Source organism: Syzygium oleosum, unplaced genomic scaffold, assembly GCF_021117445.2.
Source record: "Syzygium oleosum isolate NSW1041296 unplaced genomic scaffold, Sole_v2.1 Sole_v2.07, whole genome shotgun sequence".
Lineage (NCBI taxonomy): Eukaryota > Viridiplantae > Streptophyta > Magnoliopsida > Myrtales > Myrtaceae > Syzygium > Syzygium oleosum.
Window position 1 is genome coordinate 8463789 of NW_026607491.1, and position 18737 is coordinate 8482525.

General features: G+C 37.6%; 1 protein-coding gene and 1 long non-coding RNA gene across 2 annotated transcripts; both read right to left on the reverse strand.

Moving 5' to 3' along the window:
- Positions 1-4234: 4234 nt before the first annotated feature.
- LOC115677804 (NAC domain-containing protein 90-like) lies at positions 4235-5322 on the reverse strand. The gene is made up of 3 exons (XM_030601023.2): positions 5166-5322; positions 4770-5077; positions 4235-4504 (listed from the first exon to the last, which is right to left on the reverse strand). The coding sequence occupies exons 1-3, from the start codon at positions 5320-5322 to the stop codon at positions 4235-4237; spliced, it is 735 nt and encodes a 244-aa protein (XP_030456883.1).
- A 7221-nt stretch (positions 5323-12543) lies between these two features.
- LOC130138560 (uncharacterized) lies at positions 12544-16341 on the reverse strand. The gene is made up of 2 exons (XR_008816910.1): positions 16159-16341; positions 12544-12819 (listed from the first exon to the last, which is right to left on the reverse strand). It is a non-coding gene; the product is annotated as an uncharacterized LOC130138560 (long non-coding RNA).
- Positions 16342-18737: the final 2396 nt, after the last annotated feature.

The window sequence follows — 18737 nt, forward strand, 5'->3', positions numbered from 1 at the left end:
GAGTTAGGCAACAATAATCTAATGAAGACACGTATCAAATGCTAACCAGCATAGTAGTCAAAAGAGAAATTTCCACCACGATGGTGTGTTGAAAGATCAATATCAATGTACCCAACAATTACTCCAAAGAGGTCTTTGCCGCAATAAATTGAAGAGGTTCATACACAGCAGCCGAGGATGTCATCTGAGATCATGCGGTAATCGATGTCAGATTTTAGTTAGTGGTGAATTTTCATTTGAGAGAAAGCTTCCAACTGCTCTTCCATTGGAAGCCTTCAGGTGTTGCGAGTTGTTGCTGGTGCTTATAGAGTCAAAGAGAGAACTGATGGGCCTTCTTGAAGGCACACTCTTATCTCTAGCATTATCAAAAGAACCCAAGAATGAGCTAATTGTTGAAAGCGGGTCCTTAATTGATATACTTTATTAGGAAGAGAAGGAAGCTTCGCATAGAATATTAGACCGGCTTGGATTGGAATTCTTATAACTTCTGGAATCACCGTAAAATTAGATTGAACGATGAGATCAACGACGATCCCTTTCACGCGGTTTCCTACATCATACATTGATATCGATGTCCTTGTAACTTTATGCATGAAAAGAGTGGCGAAGTAGCTATTTTCCAACTTAATTCTTACTTTCCTGCATATACTTGCTTGTCATTCAATAGCATGCCATTCAGCTTCTCTGCAGCTTTCTGAGAAGATTCCACGTTATCACATGGTACAAAGCCATAGCCTTTTGACTGACCAGAAGAATCGGTAGCAACTTTGCAAGAGAGGATATTCTCAAAAGCAGAAAAAGTACCGTGTAATGCTTTCTGGTCAATTCCCTTGTCCAAATTCTCGATGAATATATTTCCAGCCCCACTTTTACGGATTCTAGGATGGCGCTGAGAATGCATAATCCGCAGTGGCTTCTCATTAAGAGGAGCAAAGTTCAGCTCCTCCAAACACCAAACAGCATCAATCGGGTTGCTGTAATTACTAATTTACATAACCATAGCCGAATGATCGCAGCATGGTCAGGTCCCTACAGACACGAATCGAGGCCACCTGGCCGACCTGGTTGGACAGATCGTAAAGTTGGGAATCAGTGACATTCTAGTCTGGATCATTGACATAGAGCGACGTCGTCGCATACTAATTCGGCCTCGCATTCACTCCCGGAATCACATTTTGAGGCTGAACCTGAACCTGCGTCATTTAACCGAGCAAAATTCTCCCTTTTTTTCCTTTTTTTTTTTGAACTCTCAAATAACCCTTTTTTATCTTCAGCTTGGAGACATAGTTGTACACAAAATCTCACAAATTTATTTTTTTTATCTTCTATCCGGTTAGAAGTAGACTATAGATACAAGGACTGATAAAAGCATGTTGGAATTTGTTCTTCAGATATGCGTTGAGAAAAATTATTTCGCACAATCAACATTTATGCAGCTAAATTAACCTAACTACGAAATGGTGTAAGATTTAAACTGCACGTGTCAATCTCTCACACCAAAATGTGAACAAAATGATAATGATAATAATAATAATAATAATAATAATAATCTCCAAAGATCGAAGACAAAACCATGAGACGATGGTTTTCTTACCATAAGTAAATTATGCAGAAGCCAACCTTATTGCCATAAATAAATTTAAATCTATAATAACTCAGCATATCATCCGTCCATCTTATTTTCCGGAGATATTTATCCCTCTGAAATTCACTCTTGATCCATTTAATCCCTTTCTGGGGTGCATGGACGGGCTAGTGGGGTGAACTTGAGAGAGAAGACCAAGACAAAGACGAAGTGAAAAAGGGGGCATGGCATCCAGACCAAACAGTTGGTTTAGCAGTAAACGGTTCACTTTGTGTGGATGTAAGAACATCACTTTTGCTGTTTAGTTTGGATGCAGTGCTTGTTTAGTAGGTTGACCGGAATGGAAGTTAGCCCCAAATTGTCAATTTGAGGTAATGAAAAGGATGAAACGACGTCGTTCTGTACGCTTTTAATTATATAATTTTCCAAGGCACGTCGGACGATTTTAGAATAAAATAATGCCAAGTGAGATTTTCAGGTCAGGGAAATTATCGGGAACACTCAAGTTAACGTTTTTTTAAAAGTTATGATACCAAAGTGGACACCGTACGAAAATTATCACACTATTGCTGTCATTTTCCCAAACCTCAAATTCGACTTACTAATTAAGTGACACAAGTCACACAAGCTATCCACAAATTAATGCACAAGTACATATGATATAAGTCATTCTCATTTTTTCTTTATTTTATCAATACTTTTTTTATAAGTCATTTGATGATGTTAAATATTAGAGACTTTATCTTATTAACTGTAGAATTGGAATATATTTGTCGCTCCTCGTGCATTTCTAGCCGATGATATGACAGGGAGAAGTGCGCAATTCTCCTTTCAATTTGATTAATAAAAATCGATTATTACTCTCATTTATGCCCCATAGACTTGTATTGTTTCAATATTCAATATATTTTATAAAAAAAAAGTATCCCTAGGACACTTGTTAAGTAATTAAATAAGAAAATATCACAAGTTTTAATGCACTAATCGTCATCATAATATGAACTAATTTAGTTTACATTAGATTTTTAAATTTTTATATATAAATAATTGTGAAAAGTAGACCTTATTGAACGTAAAGTTATTATATTATATGGATTATTGTGCGAATTAATGCTTAGATCATATGAACTACGTTTACGCTTTGGTGTACCTTCATATTCTCTTTTGGACTTATTTAAGGTACAAAGGTCGTGTAATTTCTTTTACACAAGTTACATTTATACTCTTGAATTTTGATAGTTAATTAATGGAAGTGGATTTTGGCATCTCCAGAGGTTGCCTGGACTAGGCTTTGGTCGGGCTCGACTAGAGCTAGGAAAGTTATCAGATAGATGACCAATAATAACTCAGCAAATCATCCGTCCATCTTATATTTTGGAAGATGTTTAACTCTCTGAAACTCATTGTTCTCGATCAATGTAATGCCTATCCGTAGTGTACGGACAAGCAGGTGGGTAACTCTGTGTTGATGTAAGAACATCGCTTTTACTGTTTGGTCCGGATGCAATGCTTATTCTGCAGGTCAACTAGAACCTAATTGAGCCCCAAATCATCAATATGGAGCAAGGAAAGAGCAAAATGACGTTGTTCTATACGCTTTTAATAACTCGATTTTGTATCACGTCGGATATTCAAGCTAGAAGAATCGTCAATGCCACTCAAGCGAATGTTTTTTGAAAGTCACGACATTTAAGTGATCCGTGAAAAAATGGTACTACCGGCGTGAGCACTGGAAGAAAATTATGGCATTGTTAGTGCATTTTCCTATAGCTTAAATTACATTATACTAATTAAGTGACAATTACACTGAACAAGTCATGCAAGCTAGCTGATCCATCAAGAAATTATTGCACATGAATATATGATATAGGGCATTCTCATTTTTTCTTCATATTATCAATAATGTTTTGATAAGTCATCGTATGATGATTTAGATACTAGTGGCTTTATCTTATTAGCAGTAAGCTTTGGTGTAGCTTCATATTCTCTTTTCGACGAATATAAGGTGCAAAGGTCGTGTAAGTTACTTATTTATTTTTACATAAGCTACCTTTTTTTATCATAAATTTGATTAGGTAGTAAATGGAAGAGGGTTGTTCAAAAAAGTTTCGCAATCCATGTATCAATTTTTTTTTCCTTGGCTTATATACTTCTCCTTAATTATGTTTTTAATGAGAGAAATCTTTGAAAATTATCTAATTACACTTCCTAATTTAGGATTTTTGCAGGAAAACCTTTGGAATCGGCATGGCTGAGTAGTTCTAGGATGGATATTAAAAGTCAAGGTCTAGGTTCCAATTTCTAAAAGTTTGAAATGGTGAGTATAAAATGTTTTCACGGGGTCATATCTGTGCTGTTCCTATCCTTTATTGTTCACCCTATGCAGTGTTATGTTACATAAAGATTTAGTATACGCTGTAAAATATCGAAATTTCGATGGACAAGGAATGATTCACTTACACACATTTAGGCTGCATATCATGTTCGGCTTGCCTACTAAATAGGAATCAAGCACAGTGTCCTCGTACTCATAATTATATATGTAAAATATCCATGGATACATATAATGACGGAAGGATTGGATACATGTAGATGTATATGTTGCAACCACACCATGACAACTACATCATCAGGGTACTTCTACTAAAATTAGAGCCAATCCAGTTGCTCCCAATCCCAAATTGGTTCTTCCAAGCTTGTCATTTCCCATTGGTTGGAACTTCCTGAATTATCTGCTGCTACTCCTGACGATGATGCATCTCTGCGTCCTCTGCCTCCACCTCCGCTTCCACTGCTAGCAGAGCCGTCGCCACCCTGGATTGCTGTCTCTCCTGCCACTGCTTCCAATGGCCGACGATCAAATGCTCGAGAGCTCCCGGACACCACATACACTCGGCACAATGTGAATTCACGCCTCAACTGTACGTACATTATTTCAAGAAAATGAAATACACTGTTGCATGTTTATGAGAAAGTCCTAGTAGAAAATGAACTAGAGACAAAAAAAATTCAATAATATGCCATTGCACAACACCAATAAAGTACACGACACAAAACCAGAACAACAGTAATTATTCAAAGTGAAAATTGGATAATCTAGGTGTCACGCACGCGAAGAAATTTTATCCTTTCTATGTTTGAAATGGTTGAAATAAAGGTCCAGAAATCGAGAAAGAACGTGCACCTTAGGAATGGAAATATTACTGCCCGTGGAGTTGGGATTGGTCGGCGAGAGTTCAATGGTCCTGTACTCGTTCAATTTCCACTGGGTCTTCCTTCCTGTGGGACCTTTTCCCACATAGAAAACCATGGACTTCTTCACGCCGATCACCTTGTTGTCAGATGAGTAGACGTAACCGGGAGACCCAGTGGCCTTCCAGTAGCCGGTGGCCATGCTCCGGCTGAGCCGCCCTCCTCTCGCCTCCCTCTCCTGCATGGGTGCGAAGAAGAACCACTGCTCCCTGTCTTCTCTGCACAGCTCTCCCGCAAGCTCTGCAACACGAATTCACCAAAGAAAATGTAGGGAAAAGAAAGTTTACTGGCAATGGGCATTCATGCATGCACGGAGACTGGGTATTACGCGGGAGATTCCATGGCTCAGTGTCGAAAATGTCGAGGACGGGGATGACACGATGAATCCTGTCTTGTTTAAGGCCGTGAAGCTGGTTGTGCAAGTAGAACGAAATGAGCTCTTCCTCAGTTGGATAAAACCTGAAACCTGTCGGATACTCCTCCATATCTGGTTGTTTTGTGTCCTAGGGATTCGAGTTGGATCAGTAGTGAAAGATTTTGTGTTGTTGGGAGTGGATTTGAGTTAGCAAGTCGATTGAGTATATATAGGGATCGAGTGAAGGAGGAGAGTGTGTTGAGATGATCCAGGATTTTTGAAGGACAGAGTGCAGGGGGAGGAGGAGACCAAGACGAGTGAAGTGATGACGTTTCTTTTACGATGGCAACATCAACGCGGTTATGTCAAGGACTAGACACCAAGTGATACGAGAAACGAGCAATGGCCAACACTTCACCGCCGCAGTTCTTCCACAACGATTTTAGCTGTAGAAAGGAAAAAAGAAGGTATTGGCTTTAGGTACAAACATTTCAAAATCCCGTGAGTTCAAAACATGTATTATTAAACGCCCAACCATATATGATTTCGCTGCAAAAGTATATACAACACGACAGAAATACGACGCAACCTTGGCTCCATAAAAAGGACTCTAAGAATTTGATGTACAAAATTGATATGCTAAGTGACTTTTTCATACTATAAGTAGTTCTAAAAATATGCGAGTCACATTCAATACTCAATTTTTAGAAGTATAACTGATTATGACTACTCTCAGAATACTTATTCAATATATTTAATAGAAATGTTTTGATTTTCAAAATATTGATTACAAATAACACGAGAAAAGACAATACATTAAATATAATGAATTTTTCTTATTGGGTTGATTGACAAGTGATTTGGGGTTTTTCTTTTATAAGATTTATTTTATAAATCATTCTTACATGTGTTTTGCTTTTCTGTGTCCAAAGTGGGGTTTAATACTAAAATTTGCTTGGTCTATTAAAATGGTATTAGGAATTATCTAAGGAAGCCACAGACCAAGATCATTAGAAATGCTACGTTTTTGGCATCAACAGAAAAGATGCATGGTTAAATCAATTGAATCAAAATGCATACGTAATGAATATTACTTACCTATGTGAACTGAATGTACTATTTTCACAATTTGTTGTACTAGGTCAAGTTAATGACATATAAAAAAGCGACAGAACTCACTTCATTTTGGATCCACAAAAGAAGGTTCACTCCTAAGTGTGTTTCGCATTGTAGTGATTCTAATGATCACATCATCATTGAACAAGTCTATAAAGCCTTTTTCTCGAATCGAAGGAGAACATGATCTCAAACGGCCATTCTTCTTGAAAATTTAAGAAGCTCAAGCAGCCTAGAAACGTCTCTTCAAATCTCGAATGGGGGCGTCAATTTGTTCCTCTATGCATAGAATCCTTGACCAATATACATTGAAGCTCGAACTATTTGTTAACCTGTGTTTTATGAACCCAATTTTGGCCCGAGTAAGCAGGTTGGTTAGGGCACAAAAGAAGGAAACTGTTTGTACAAATGTCCCCAATTGGTGATTCGAGCACAATGGTTCTGGACGGCCAGTGAATGACCCTTTCTATTCTATCACAGAGTGTTGCTTAAGAAAGTCATGCTAGCTTCTCCAAGTTGAATTCCATACAATCTCAGCATATCTAGTCATGAATAGTTGCTGAAAAGATACACTGGAAGCATCAAGGGTGGTGCTAGTTTGCTCTGGATCAATACGCTTTTAGCTTACTTTTAAGTCAACCAAAAGAAAAGGATAAATCGAACTAAAGTTACGTAGGATTGGGCTTAAATGGAGAAACTTCTGCATCTAGGTCAAGAATAACATGTCATTTAGTCAATTTTCAAGGAGGAAACTTCCGATATGTTACAAGTTCTTCCTTCTAGTCGATCCCACCTGAACTAAACTGTTTGGATTTTCCCTAACGCTGAAACCTAAAAGCAGAATTAGAACCGAGAGTATTTAATTCATTTAGTTTACCTTTCTCCTGGGCCAAAGTCATTTCGTTTACTTGACTTCCATTGAAGTTATGTTATACGACTACCAAAAAAAAAAAAAAATCGAGATGCATCGTCATTTCTAACTTGTTAAGAAAGCGGCTGCGTGCTCAAATTGAGAACTTCCTCGCATCTTTCTTTTGTCTTTCATTTCTTTTCACCGTTCCATAATACATAGCTTTCGGTGGCTCAACCATATCCAAAGTCAAGAAATTATTTGACTAACAATTATTAATGGGTGACATATTGCATGATGATCGAATGTAACATGTCATTTAAACAATCCACTATCATTTGACTCGGTATCCCTCCCGGACTCTTTCTTCTTCTTTTTTTCAATGTGATAGGGCTTGAGATAAAAAGAAAATAGAGAAACTGCTTATAATATGCGTGCCGCATAAGATTTACATTAAGTAAAAGAGTAAAATGTACAATTATAAAAATTAATCCAGACACACCCAGTAAGTTTGCTAAAAATGAGAAAAAGGAAAAAGAAATATAAATGAGGAAAAAGACATACTTACATTTTCCTCTGGATCCATCCACCATGATTTTCTCACCAAGCAGTAAGCAAGGCTGGGACATCTAGACTAGAAGTACTGTTTATCATGATTAACCATTTCAAACCTTCCATACTTCCTATAATTCCTTTCTTGTTCTGTTTTTCTTGCCAAAGATGATGATAATTCAACTTCCACTGTCGGTGTATGTGTCCATCATGATGTTATTGGCAGGCCTATCTATAATATCTGTGACATGTTAACCCGGTTCACATCAACCCCCAAATAGTGCTCACTAGGTTGTAGAAAAGATTTTGTCATTTCATATAATTCACTTCGAAAGATCTTTATTCAGTAAAAAAATGAAAAACAATATGTATATTAGAAATTGCAACCGGGAATTAAAATATTTATTGTCTTGGCATGCACTCATGGCAGAGATGCTTGTGTTGATGCCTCGTTTTTTATTTTTCATGAAAAAACTTGTCAATATATTTAGTTAGACCAACATTCATTTAAAAGTTTAAATCAATGAGCTATGTGTCAACTATGGTAAATTAAATGCTCAATACCATATCAATTCTCTGATATGGAGACCGATTTAACTATTACAATATTACTCACGTGACAAAGAATCATATTATTACAATTTTCATGTCTGCAAAATCATATTCCAAGATATTCTATTAACATTCTCGTTCGTCAATTAATTTAATTTCAAGGTGAATCAAATGAGGCCGGAAAGTACGAGAGAAATTAGGAAAAAAATCGAGGCCAACAACCTCAGATAGTAGGAGGAACTATCTCAGGCGAAAATGCTCTTCGATGGGATCCCTTACACGATCAAAGTCAGATGGACCAACGCACGAACCCATCAATAATCAAAGACCCCACTTGGTTTAGTGGGGTTGGCGTTTGTGGCCCCGCTTGACTTTGAAATCTGAATCCATCCTCGCACACCTTTTGAGAGGACAATTGTGATTGGAATTGATCCTTTGGGTAATTGACTAATTGGATTTGGTTCGGACAAGAAACAGGAAAATCCTTGTTGACGTAGGCAACTGTGCTTGCAGCCATTTGGGAAAGTACAAATGTACATTCTTTGGGAGGTTTGGGTTCCTTATACCACCCTTGTATTAAATCTCTCGAGATTAATATTTAATGGTTCATTCCTTAGCTAATCAATACCCATAATTTGATTTTCCTTCAATTTTATCATTCCGTTGACCTGACGCGATATTATAAATAATTGTTATTGTTAGAAATATAACGTGAAAATGACAAGATCTTACAAATTAAGTTAATGCGAAAATACCAGAGAAATAAACGATGAATGATAAAGGACACCAGAGATTTACGTGGTTCGATTAGAATATCAGTACTTACATCTACGGGGAAAGTCAGTAACAAATAATCTACTATAATCGGAGAATCAGAATTACAATTCTCTCATATCGCTCGAGTGTTTTTTACACCTAGATTTAAGTTCAAATTTAAAATATTTATAAATAAATAATTTAATTGGACGAAATAAATTCATTGCACAAATCACTGTGTTAGGAGAATTCCTTCGTACGATTTCTCTTCGGCGATTGCAACTTCTTCCTGTGTGGCTCTTCACGGCTAAAAGAAAACCCACGGTTCTTTTCCCTTATATATCCACGCGGCGACTGTAGGTTAGCGAAGAGAAAAAACAAACCCTTTGTTTTTGTTGTTTTCTCTCACAATGACCTTTCTGCCCTTGGATAAGACAAAAGAACAAACTCCTCAACCGCACAACGTGAATGCTCGGATCTTCTTTTCTTTTACCCTTGGGCCCACAAACTACCCATAAAAGAAAAATATATAAATTGTAGAATATGTGTGCCCATCTTTTGTCCCGTAGTGCCAATATGCCCCTTTTGCTGAAGACGTCCACAGTACGTACCAGGAGAGGATTTCCTTTCGTGAACGATCTTCAATATTATCTCCAATAGAAAAGATACATTTATCCAAGCAAGGCACGTTTCGTAAATAGCTCAAACTCGAGTCATAATTTAGCAATTATCTTGTCAGCATGTTGTAAACATTGCCTGTATAGGGAGAACAAATCTTATTACGAGCTTGGTAGCTTGCGTATTCACCCAAGACCACTCAGGTCAAAGAGGCCAGAAGAGCTCTTTTAGGCGAGCTTGCGCACAATTATTCAGTTATAAAGCCTTATATGTCATGGTACGACTCGAGTTGATCCGGCTCAATCTGGGCATGTCTATGATATGTCAAAAACCATCAACAAAAAAATCATTACAAAATATAAAAAAATCTATAAAAGGAAACCCGAGGAAAGTAAGCAGCTCTTCTAACTCTCTCAATTTGTGCAATCCCATCCTTTTGTTATCTCTAATCCATTAATCTGTCACATTGTTGACTCTGCATTGTTCTACTAATGTAATTTACAAGGATAATTTGAATAATTAGACAACACTTTATATACGAAAAGAATCGCATTGGAAATTAATATAAAATGATGTAAGGTCGTAATCTTAAAAACTATTTGATAAAATTAACTCAAACACAACATGTAGAGAACTAGCAATGTGATAGCCTGATAAAGAAGTTTCATTGTTTTTCATAAAGTTACAAAACTAAGCCAAATCGGGAGCGAACCGCCAACCAACTTATGTCTCGGGCATTTATTACTCATGTAGAGAAATTTTCTGGCTTTTGGGATATTGGTGGAGCTACGGTGATTGACTCATCAACCTCAATCATTCATATGGTATAGGTAAGGTTTAGACTGAACATTGCACCATAACTGGAATGCGTAGAAGTTGTAGTCGAGTTTATTGCTCCTCCTTGCACTTATATCTATGCATGTTTGCTTGTGTGAAGACATACTTAATAAAGTCAACAACAAAATAATTTGGAGTGATAATTTTGCTAAGGTCGAGAAAGTAAGACGAGTAAGCCAAAAAATTAAAAGAAAATTGAAAGAAAATATTTGAATAGTTTATGAACGTGACTATTTCAACATAACATAATTCGATAGTTGTCTTATCAACTTGACTTTTGGGACAAAATTCAAATTGTTATCATTAAAAATATAGGATGAGTAAATTGTAATTCTCTCTCGAAAGATTTAAAAAGAAAATGAGATGGCTCAGCCACTTCATCTGGTATAATCATCATCGATGATAACCCTAGCTTAGTTGTAATGAGAGAGTGTACCTGATCAATTTCGTTGTCCATCTAATATGAAGTCCTATCGACTTCTACATTTAAATCTCAAAACTTTACTTTCTTATGTATAGATTTCTCCATATTGACCGCCTTGTAAGATACTCTCTTAGGATGAGGGATGGGCTAAAATGGATGCAATGATCGGACCTTCTACAGATCAGGCCGAAAAAATATGGGCTGTCTCTCTCTGTCCGTGTAACCTTTTCTTTATTTCATTGTATTAGAATTGTTCGAACTCTGTCTAGGTAGTTGAGAATTACCTTCGACCCTGATATGACGAAGATATTTTCTCAGCTTTCCGCTTACACTCCGCGTTCGCCGTTCCAATTCTTCACGTCCTTTGATGGATGAGAACAGAGAACACCCTTTTCTAGAGCGAAACTGCTTGTAGGGATTTGAGAGCCTTTCATAGACCCTACGAGCACCCCAAAAAAGTCTCAGACATCAATCACTTCAGTATGGACACGCATGTTCGCTGGTCTTGACTTCATGGGTTTGCCGTTGAAACCTTGACTCCTCGTTCAACGTAAGTCGTGTTCAAAACAACAGGAATTCGCAATTTTACATCGTTCTAGGCAGACTCCAAGCTTGAACGCCACGTGAATCAGGAAAGCTGCAGTGCTGAACAGCTAGTAGGGAGGGGAAAAGCCGCATATAAAAAACTGACCAATTACAAATGCTTCCGTGTCGCAGCAATGTCTTAGAGATCCCACACTTGAGATGGATATATGAAACAAAGAGGGAGACATTCAAGGAGAAGGGACAATATTCAACATGCATGTGGCGAACACTCGCGTCACATTCGGCAACATACATACGCCATTGTTATTGAATTAGGAGAGTTTCAGGACATTAATATCAATCAATCGATAAAGAGCACTGTGATGTGTTGAAAGAAACAACTTGAATTTACATAGTCAGCGTCATTACTACTAATCCAATCCAAAAGTATGGCTTTGGAGTCTCCACATGCAAAGTGAACATATCAAGGAGAACAACCAACCTTCCTAGAACACACATCAAGAGAGTCCGGCCACAACGATGACTAATTGGTCAATGCGTATGCGACGGGTAAATGGAATATCATGCCTTGCCCCTCTCGCACTCCACCGCCCCTCCACCGTCTTAACTAGTTACTTTGATTTTCATTCCCATTAAGAAGATGGAACTAAGTGGATTGCCCAGTAGCAAACAACAGTCATCGAATCACAAAATTATTCATAATCGACAACAAAACCCAATCAGTTTAAAAATGAATGTGAGATTTGTGTGTGAGAAAGAGAGAGACTTTATGGTCAAGATAAAGAGATAGGAGAACATGAAAATGTACGGAAAGGATATCAATCATCATGACAAAAGGACGTACAATCCACTGAAAAAATGAAACAGAATTATGAACATCATGCGGCTACCTTTATGGTCCTTAACGAGGTGCATCCACAAACTTGACGTGTGATCTGTATTTTGGCAGCAGATCCTAGATGAAAGATTTGAAAGCAGCTTCCACAAAAGTTGTTGTCCATTAAAGATAGAATGATAGTAACTAGTAAGCTACCACTTGATATGAGCAGTTAAAACGTGAACTCAAGCACATGGCTACAACATGTATGTAACCGGACAAATTTACCCACAAAAGCAACTTCAAATAGCTGTGTTACCAAATGATCTTTTCTCAAAAATGCTTTAGTTACGAGATATTTACGCGCAATTCTATCAGCAGTTACATATCCGAAAGGAGGTAAAAAAGGCAAAGCAAAATTGTCAGCTGGGGCGAGGACATCGCCGATGTGCTATGTTTTAGGTGAACAATCTTCCGTCTAGTCATGATGATGTCCATTTGGATTACTCAAGCATCGCTTGAAATTAAAGTTGCCTCAGTGTGGTCAACAAACACCATCCTACACAAAGAAAAACAGAGTCCATGAACACCGTAGAGGCAATTGTCCACCGGGAAAAATACATCATACATTGTTGACATTTCAGGGCGTACTAACATGGTCAACCAACCAATCAAGTGTTCTTGCTTTCCTGACACATTGCAACTATTGCCGTTCTATGTCCGAAATTACGATGACCAAAGACATTTGATTGGTTACACGGTATCATCGTTACACAGGTATTCATTTGATTGGTTACATGGTATCATTGTTACACATGTATTCTTTACTTGTCCATTGTGCCTCGAACAAAAAAGATTCCACACTTCATTCCACAACAAGCAAGAAAAGTGAAATCAACTTGTTGCCAGCATCACAAATCAGAAAACCATGTTGATAAGATGGAATCAAAGGGACAAGCTACCACAGAACAAAAGCCAAATAAAAATAATAACACCATCGCCAAAAACATGACAAATATCTTCATCATCCTATCGCACCGAGAAATTGTGCAGAAAGTAGCAGAGCCACGAGCAACCTCGCTCTGTGAGGTCAGATGTCGATCAGACAAACATAATCTTGATTGTTATTCACATGAGAAAGCACTATCCGCATTGAATTCGAAGCCTTAAAAGAAGATGCTAATTTGGTACCGATGTGTTGCTTAGGACGAGTTTGCCTCCGCCAGAACCTATTAGCAGACCGTCCACTAGAATTTAGTAATAATCAATTCAGTATCACGTGCAACATGAAATCTTCAATTAAATTCTATCTGTCGGGCCCGAGAATTCAACCGCACAATCCAATCCCTATTCTCGATAGATGGAAACTATCACCAGGGTTTTGGGGTGGAATTAATTGCGTTTCCACATTTTCATGTTCCTCAAACACAAATCTTGGCCAAAGAAAATAAAACAACATAAATTTCCTGATAAACAACATTAATCAGTGTGACAACTGCATGGGTTCAACCATCTGCCAAATAGGAAAAAGTAGTCATGGCCACGGTTCGGAACCGGCCGGTTCCGGTTCCGATTCGTAATTTAAAAATTAAAAAAATAAATTATGAAATAAAAAAATAATGAATTATAAAAATATGAAATAATGAATTATTCAATATAAATTATAATCAAAATGAAAATTGTAGGGGTGATCGGTTCTCGGTCCCGATCAGGAACCGAACCAGTAAGACCGGTCCTTTAATTTTAGAACTAGGAATCGGACCGACAAATCATAGAATCGGGAACCGAACCATTGGTCCGATCCGGTCCTAGGCGGTCCAATGGAACCCTTTGCTCTTAACTAGCAAAGGATCGTAACCACAAAAGGCATACAACTTCACATGCTCATGGCTTGGCTTGGGTTTTATAAACAACCCCTTTGATGGTCTCTTCATTCCCATTCAATGTGGGACTCTTGGCATTTACATGAAGACAAGCCAAGAGTCTCACATTGAAGATGTTCAAGGCAAGCCGAGAGTCTCACATCGAATGGGAATGAAGAGACCATCAAATGGGTTGTTTATAAAACCCAAGCCAAGCCTTGTAATTAGAGTTCAATACACCCAAGTCAAGCATTGTAATTGGAGATCAATGCACTTACAATGCATGGCAATTAGAGTTCAATTTGTTTTATAACAAAAAAAATTAAATAATGAATTTTTTTTTTAAAAAAATTTCATTATTATTATTATTTAAAAAAATAATTTGGAATCGGCCCGTGGCCTATGGGTCCAGTTCCGATTCCAACAATTTTGGAACCGCGGGCCCGGTCAATGGCCCGAGCCCGAATTTGATCAGGTCGGTTCCGGGCCGAAACCAGCCTGTGACCATGACTAGGAGAAAGTGGTCCACATAAACGACACCAGAACTACACTCTCCAATCTCCATATCTCGCAGCAGTAGTCCAGCCACCCTAGATCAAAAAGCGTCATAGGCAATAAATGCAAGTAGGCAATGCAGAAGTATTTTGGCCTGAGACATCACCTCATAACAGCCAACGCCAAATCCGCAAAATGGTTGAGAAAGGGAAAACAGAGAGAAAAATATTAACTCATGTTGTTGGTGCCTCCCAAGAAAACAATTTTGACTTTGTAAAAATAATGAGGAAAACACATAATTGTTAGTGTCCTTACCAACAAGGAAATAAATGATGTACAAAAGATGTCCACAGAACGTGGGCGCATCCAATCAACAATCATATTGTCTTCAAACGTAATCTAAAATGAAAGATAAATTATTTCACCTCCTATCGCTTTCTATTTTCTGAATAACCTGCTTTAGTATTCCTACATTCAAAGTGAAGCGTGCCGCATGCAAATTTAACATCCCAACGATATTGGATGTGAATAAATATCACCAAGTTTCACTTCAAGTCGGCCAATTCAATAAGAAAGAAAGAAAGCATTGAAGAAAATTTGAAAGGACAATTCAATTTGATTAGAATCAGCATGGTAGAAGTTTGACCCCATGATGTCAAGAATGCAAACAGCTATATCAATGAAATACCCTAGATATCAAACTCGACAAATTCACCTTATAGAGAATGTAAAAGAAATAACAATTTTTAGACAGGTACAAAGAAACAAAATAACATGAGAATGACGGTTGAAATTGCATTGACAAGATCTATATCAAAGCAGTACCCCAAATACCAAGAAGACACACCATCAAGCTCTGAACTAGATGTTTTAAAGTAGGATCGGTACCATCCTAAGCTGGAATAATAAAGCAACACCACATGAGACATGCTCTTACAGGGGCCTCCAACGGCTTGATCTGCCACAAGTCGTAGGAGCAGCTTCTATACCATGCTGACGTAGTTACACAAAGTGACACTACCCGGTCACTTGAACAAACCATTCCACCCCGAAGACCGCTCTACCTCTAGTCCCAGTCTTCAAGCTCTAGTTAGTTTATCACATTATTATGCACTTTACATTATTAGCACGAAGTCTCTCATGAGGAACTTATCGAATCACTGAAAGAAATCTCAACTTCCCAACAGCTGAAAGTACTTGTACCAAATAGACATTTGCGCAGGTTACAACTCGGACTGGAAAAGTAGAGAAACTAATTGACTGAATCATATGTTCTACATGTAAGTATTCAAAAGTTCCAACATAGCTCTTGTTCTGGTTCTGAAATTCAATCCGAATCATAAATATGATATCTCTACCGCATCGACTGAGCATCCAACCACATAGATATAGATGATAAACTAAAGAATGAATCGATTCAAATGACTAACAAAATCATACAGATCCTCTGAATTGGCAAGTAACTAACCCCAATTATCTCATAAAGATGACAACGATTTCCTTAGGGGTACACTAGTACACGTTCACCAAACGAAAAAAACCTGTTCGCCGAAAAATGGCGTTACGAACTTGCCTCAGATCCCCTCCCTTTGAGTGTCCTCCCAGCGCCTTCAAGCACAGAGCACGCAATCATTTGCGACCGGGCCAAACTTCGTGCTACAATCTCGTGCGGTGGCAACATCGCTCCATCTCCCCCGTCGCCGTCGCCGTCGCCATCGCCGTCGCCGTCGCCATCGCCGTCGTAATTGTCACAAATCTCATTGAATTCGCGACATCTCCTCGACACCAGCGCCGGCGGAAACACCACCGGCACATTCACCGGCGCCGGTCGGTGATACCTCCGGCGGGATGGGGATCATCGTCGAGCACGAAGCTGAGGCGGTACAGGAAGAAGACGAGGAGGAGGAGATTGACGATTTGTTCGTTCTCCGGCGGGGCCGCGAGGAGGCCGAAGCATTCCGACAGAGCGGTTGGCTACGCGTTGCGGAGGTGATGCCGCGGATTGGTGGAGGAGGACGGAGGTGATGACGACATTGGTGGCGGGTGGGCCCCGTTTGCTTCCTCTTGTTTATAATTTTTTCCTCCCAATTTCCTTATGTTATTTGAAGCTATTGCTATCCCATATTAACCTCATAAGTTAAATTGAGGGATCAAAATGAGCTAAATATATGTACCTCTGTCTATATATATATATATATATATATATATTAGAAGGTTGGTTACAAAATCGGAATTTTTATCATCCATAAAAAGAATGTACAACTTACACCTCATCTAACCCAACAAATATCGGCTTTGAAACAAAATATTTGGCTAAGCTCAAACATGAAATCGTACTCTCAAAAGTCCCGTCGATAGAGCTCTCATTTTACTCGCTGTTAATCGAGGAACTTGAAAAACATGTAAGATGAATGGGATGAGTAATAACAGCTCAGTGAGTGGAATATACAACAACTATGCATATATATATATATATATATATATATATATATATATATATATATATATATATATATATATATATATATAAAGCAATACCGGAAACTCATAATCCAAATTTAAAATATGATATACATATCCAATCAATGGTCAAGTTTATTAATTAATCTCTATCAAAAACCACTCCAATGGATTATTCCATTGACCAATCCATTGCTTAATATACTACCATGGTCATGACACAACGCTTGATGACAGGGCGACCAAGATTCCCCCTAGGCAAGGTCTTGACCTATTATTAGCCAGTGGCTCAGCTCATAAGGATATCCTAAAATTGGTATGTATACCCAGAAACCCCTATTCGGGTTCTTAATATCATCTCATGCATTATTCATGATTTTAATGTATGTTTTCTACGTGTGATTGATTGAATAAATTTTGCACGTATTGAAATAGTATGTCTTTGGATTTTAACGGTGAACTTTAAGAAGACTATGTTTGATAACCTCGTAAAAATTCTTTGATCGCCGTGTTCATATTGCACATCATACACATGTTCAGATGTTAGGCCACATTCATAATTCATATTTTAGGGCTTCCATGTTTAGGGCAATGCATGTTAATCTTAGATTTAGAATAATGCATGGTTTTCATTGAATATAAAAATCAAATAAAAATGTCATTTAGGTTTCATTTAGATTGCATGTAGACTTAGGGTTAATTAGTCTCATATCACGAAATATATGTCATTTAGAAAATCATATAGATAATTTTAGTTATTAACAGCATTACATGTATTATCCACATTCCATAGGATAAAATAAAAATGTGAAAAATTGGTATCGCATCATTTAATTGATAGTCATATAATAATTTTGGTGGTAAGTTCATTAGGTCACATGTAGAGTCCTTAGGCTTAAATTCGATGTTTTCACTAAAAAATAAAAAATAGCATTTCGTATAGTTTGCATTATAGAATTAATTCATTATTGTCTTTATGTCATTCATACATGCTAATTAACTTAGGATTGCATAGGTACACTTAAAATATGTCATCTTCCATCTAGAACTTAGATTGCATTTTCATTAATCATGTAATAACTTAGGCTATCCACGCTAATTTAATTCAAGCATGATCAGGAATTGATACACCTTAATTTGTAGACCTTTAGGGTCATTTGTCTTTTGTTAATTGATAAAAGAAAAAAGAACAAAAAATGAATTAGAGGATCTCAAATAGATTGCATCAATTATGAGGATTAGTTTCGTAAAGTTCATATTGCATATTACATACCATTTAGTGAGTCACACGTCATTTAAGATTCATTTTAGTTGATACCTCACATAGATAAGATTTAGAACTAATTCCGTAACGTATAATTTAGAACTCATCATGTCATATAACTAAGTCATTCCTGCATATCACTTAGTAATTTAATGGCAAAAGTACACCACAAGTGCCATAACTTGTGTACGGCGATTACTTTGGTGCCATAACTTTTTTTCGGATCACTTTGGTGCCAAGTCGGAGGAAAAGAGATCACTTTAGTGCCAAATTGGCCGGAAATCCGACGTGGCATTTTTTATTAATTTTTGACGCCGACGTGGCTCGCCGGAGGCTGAGTCAGCGTGTACAGTCAGCATTTTTTATTTTAAATAATTTTTTTCAGCGTGTACAGTC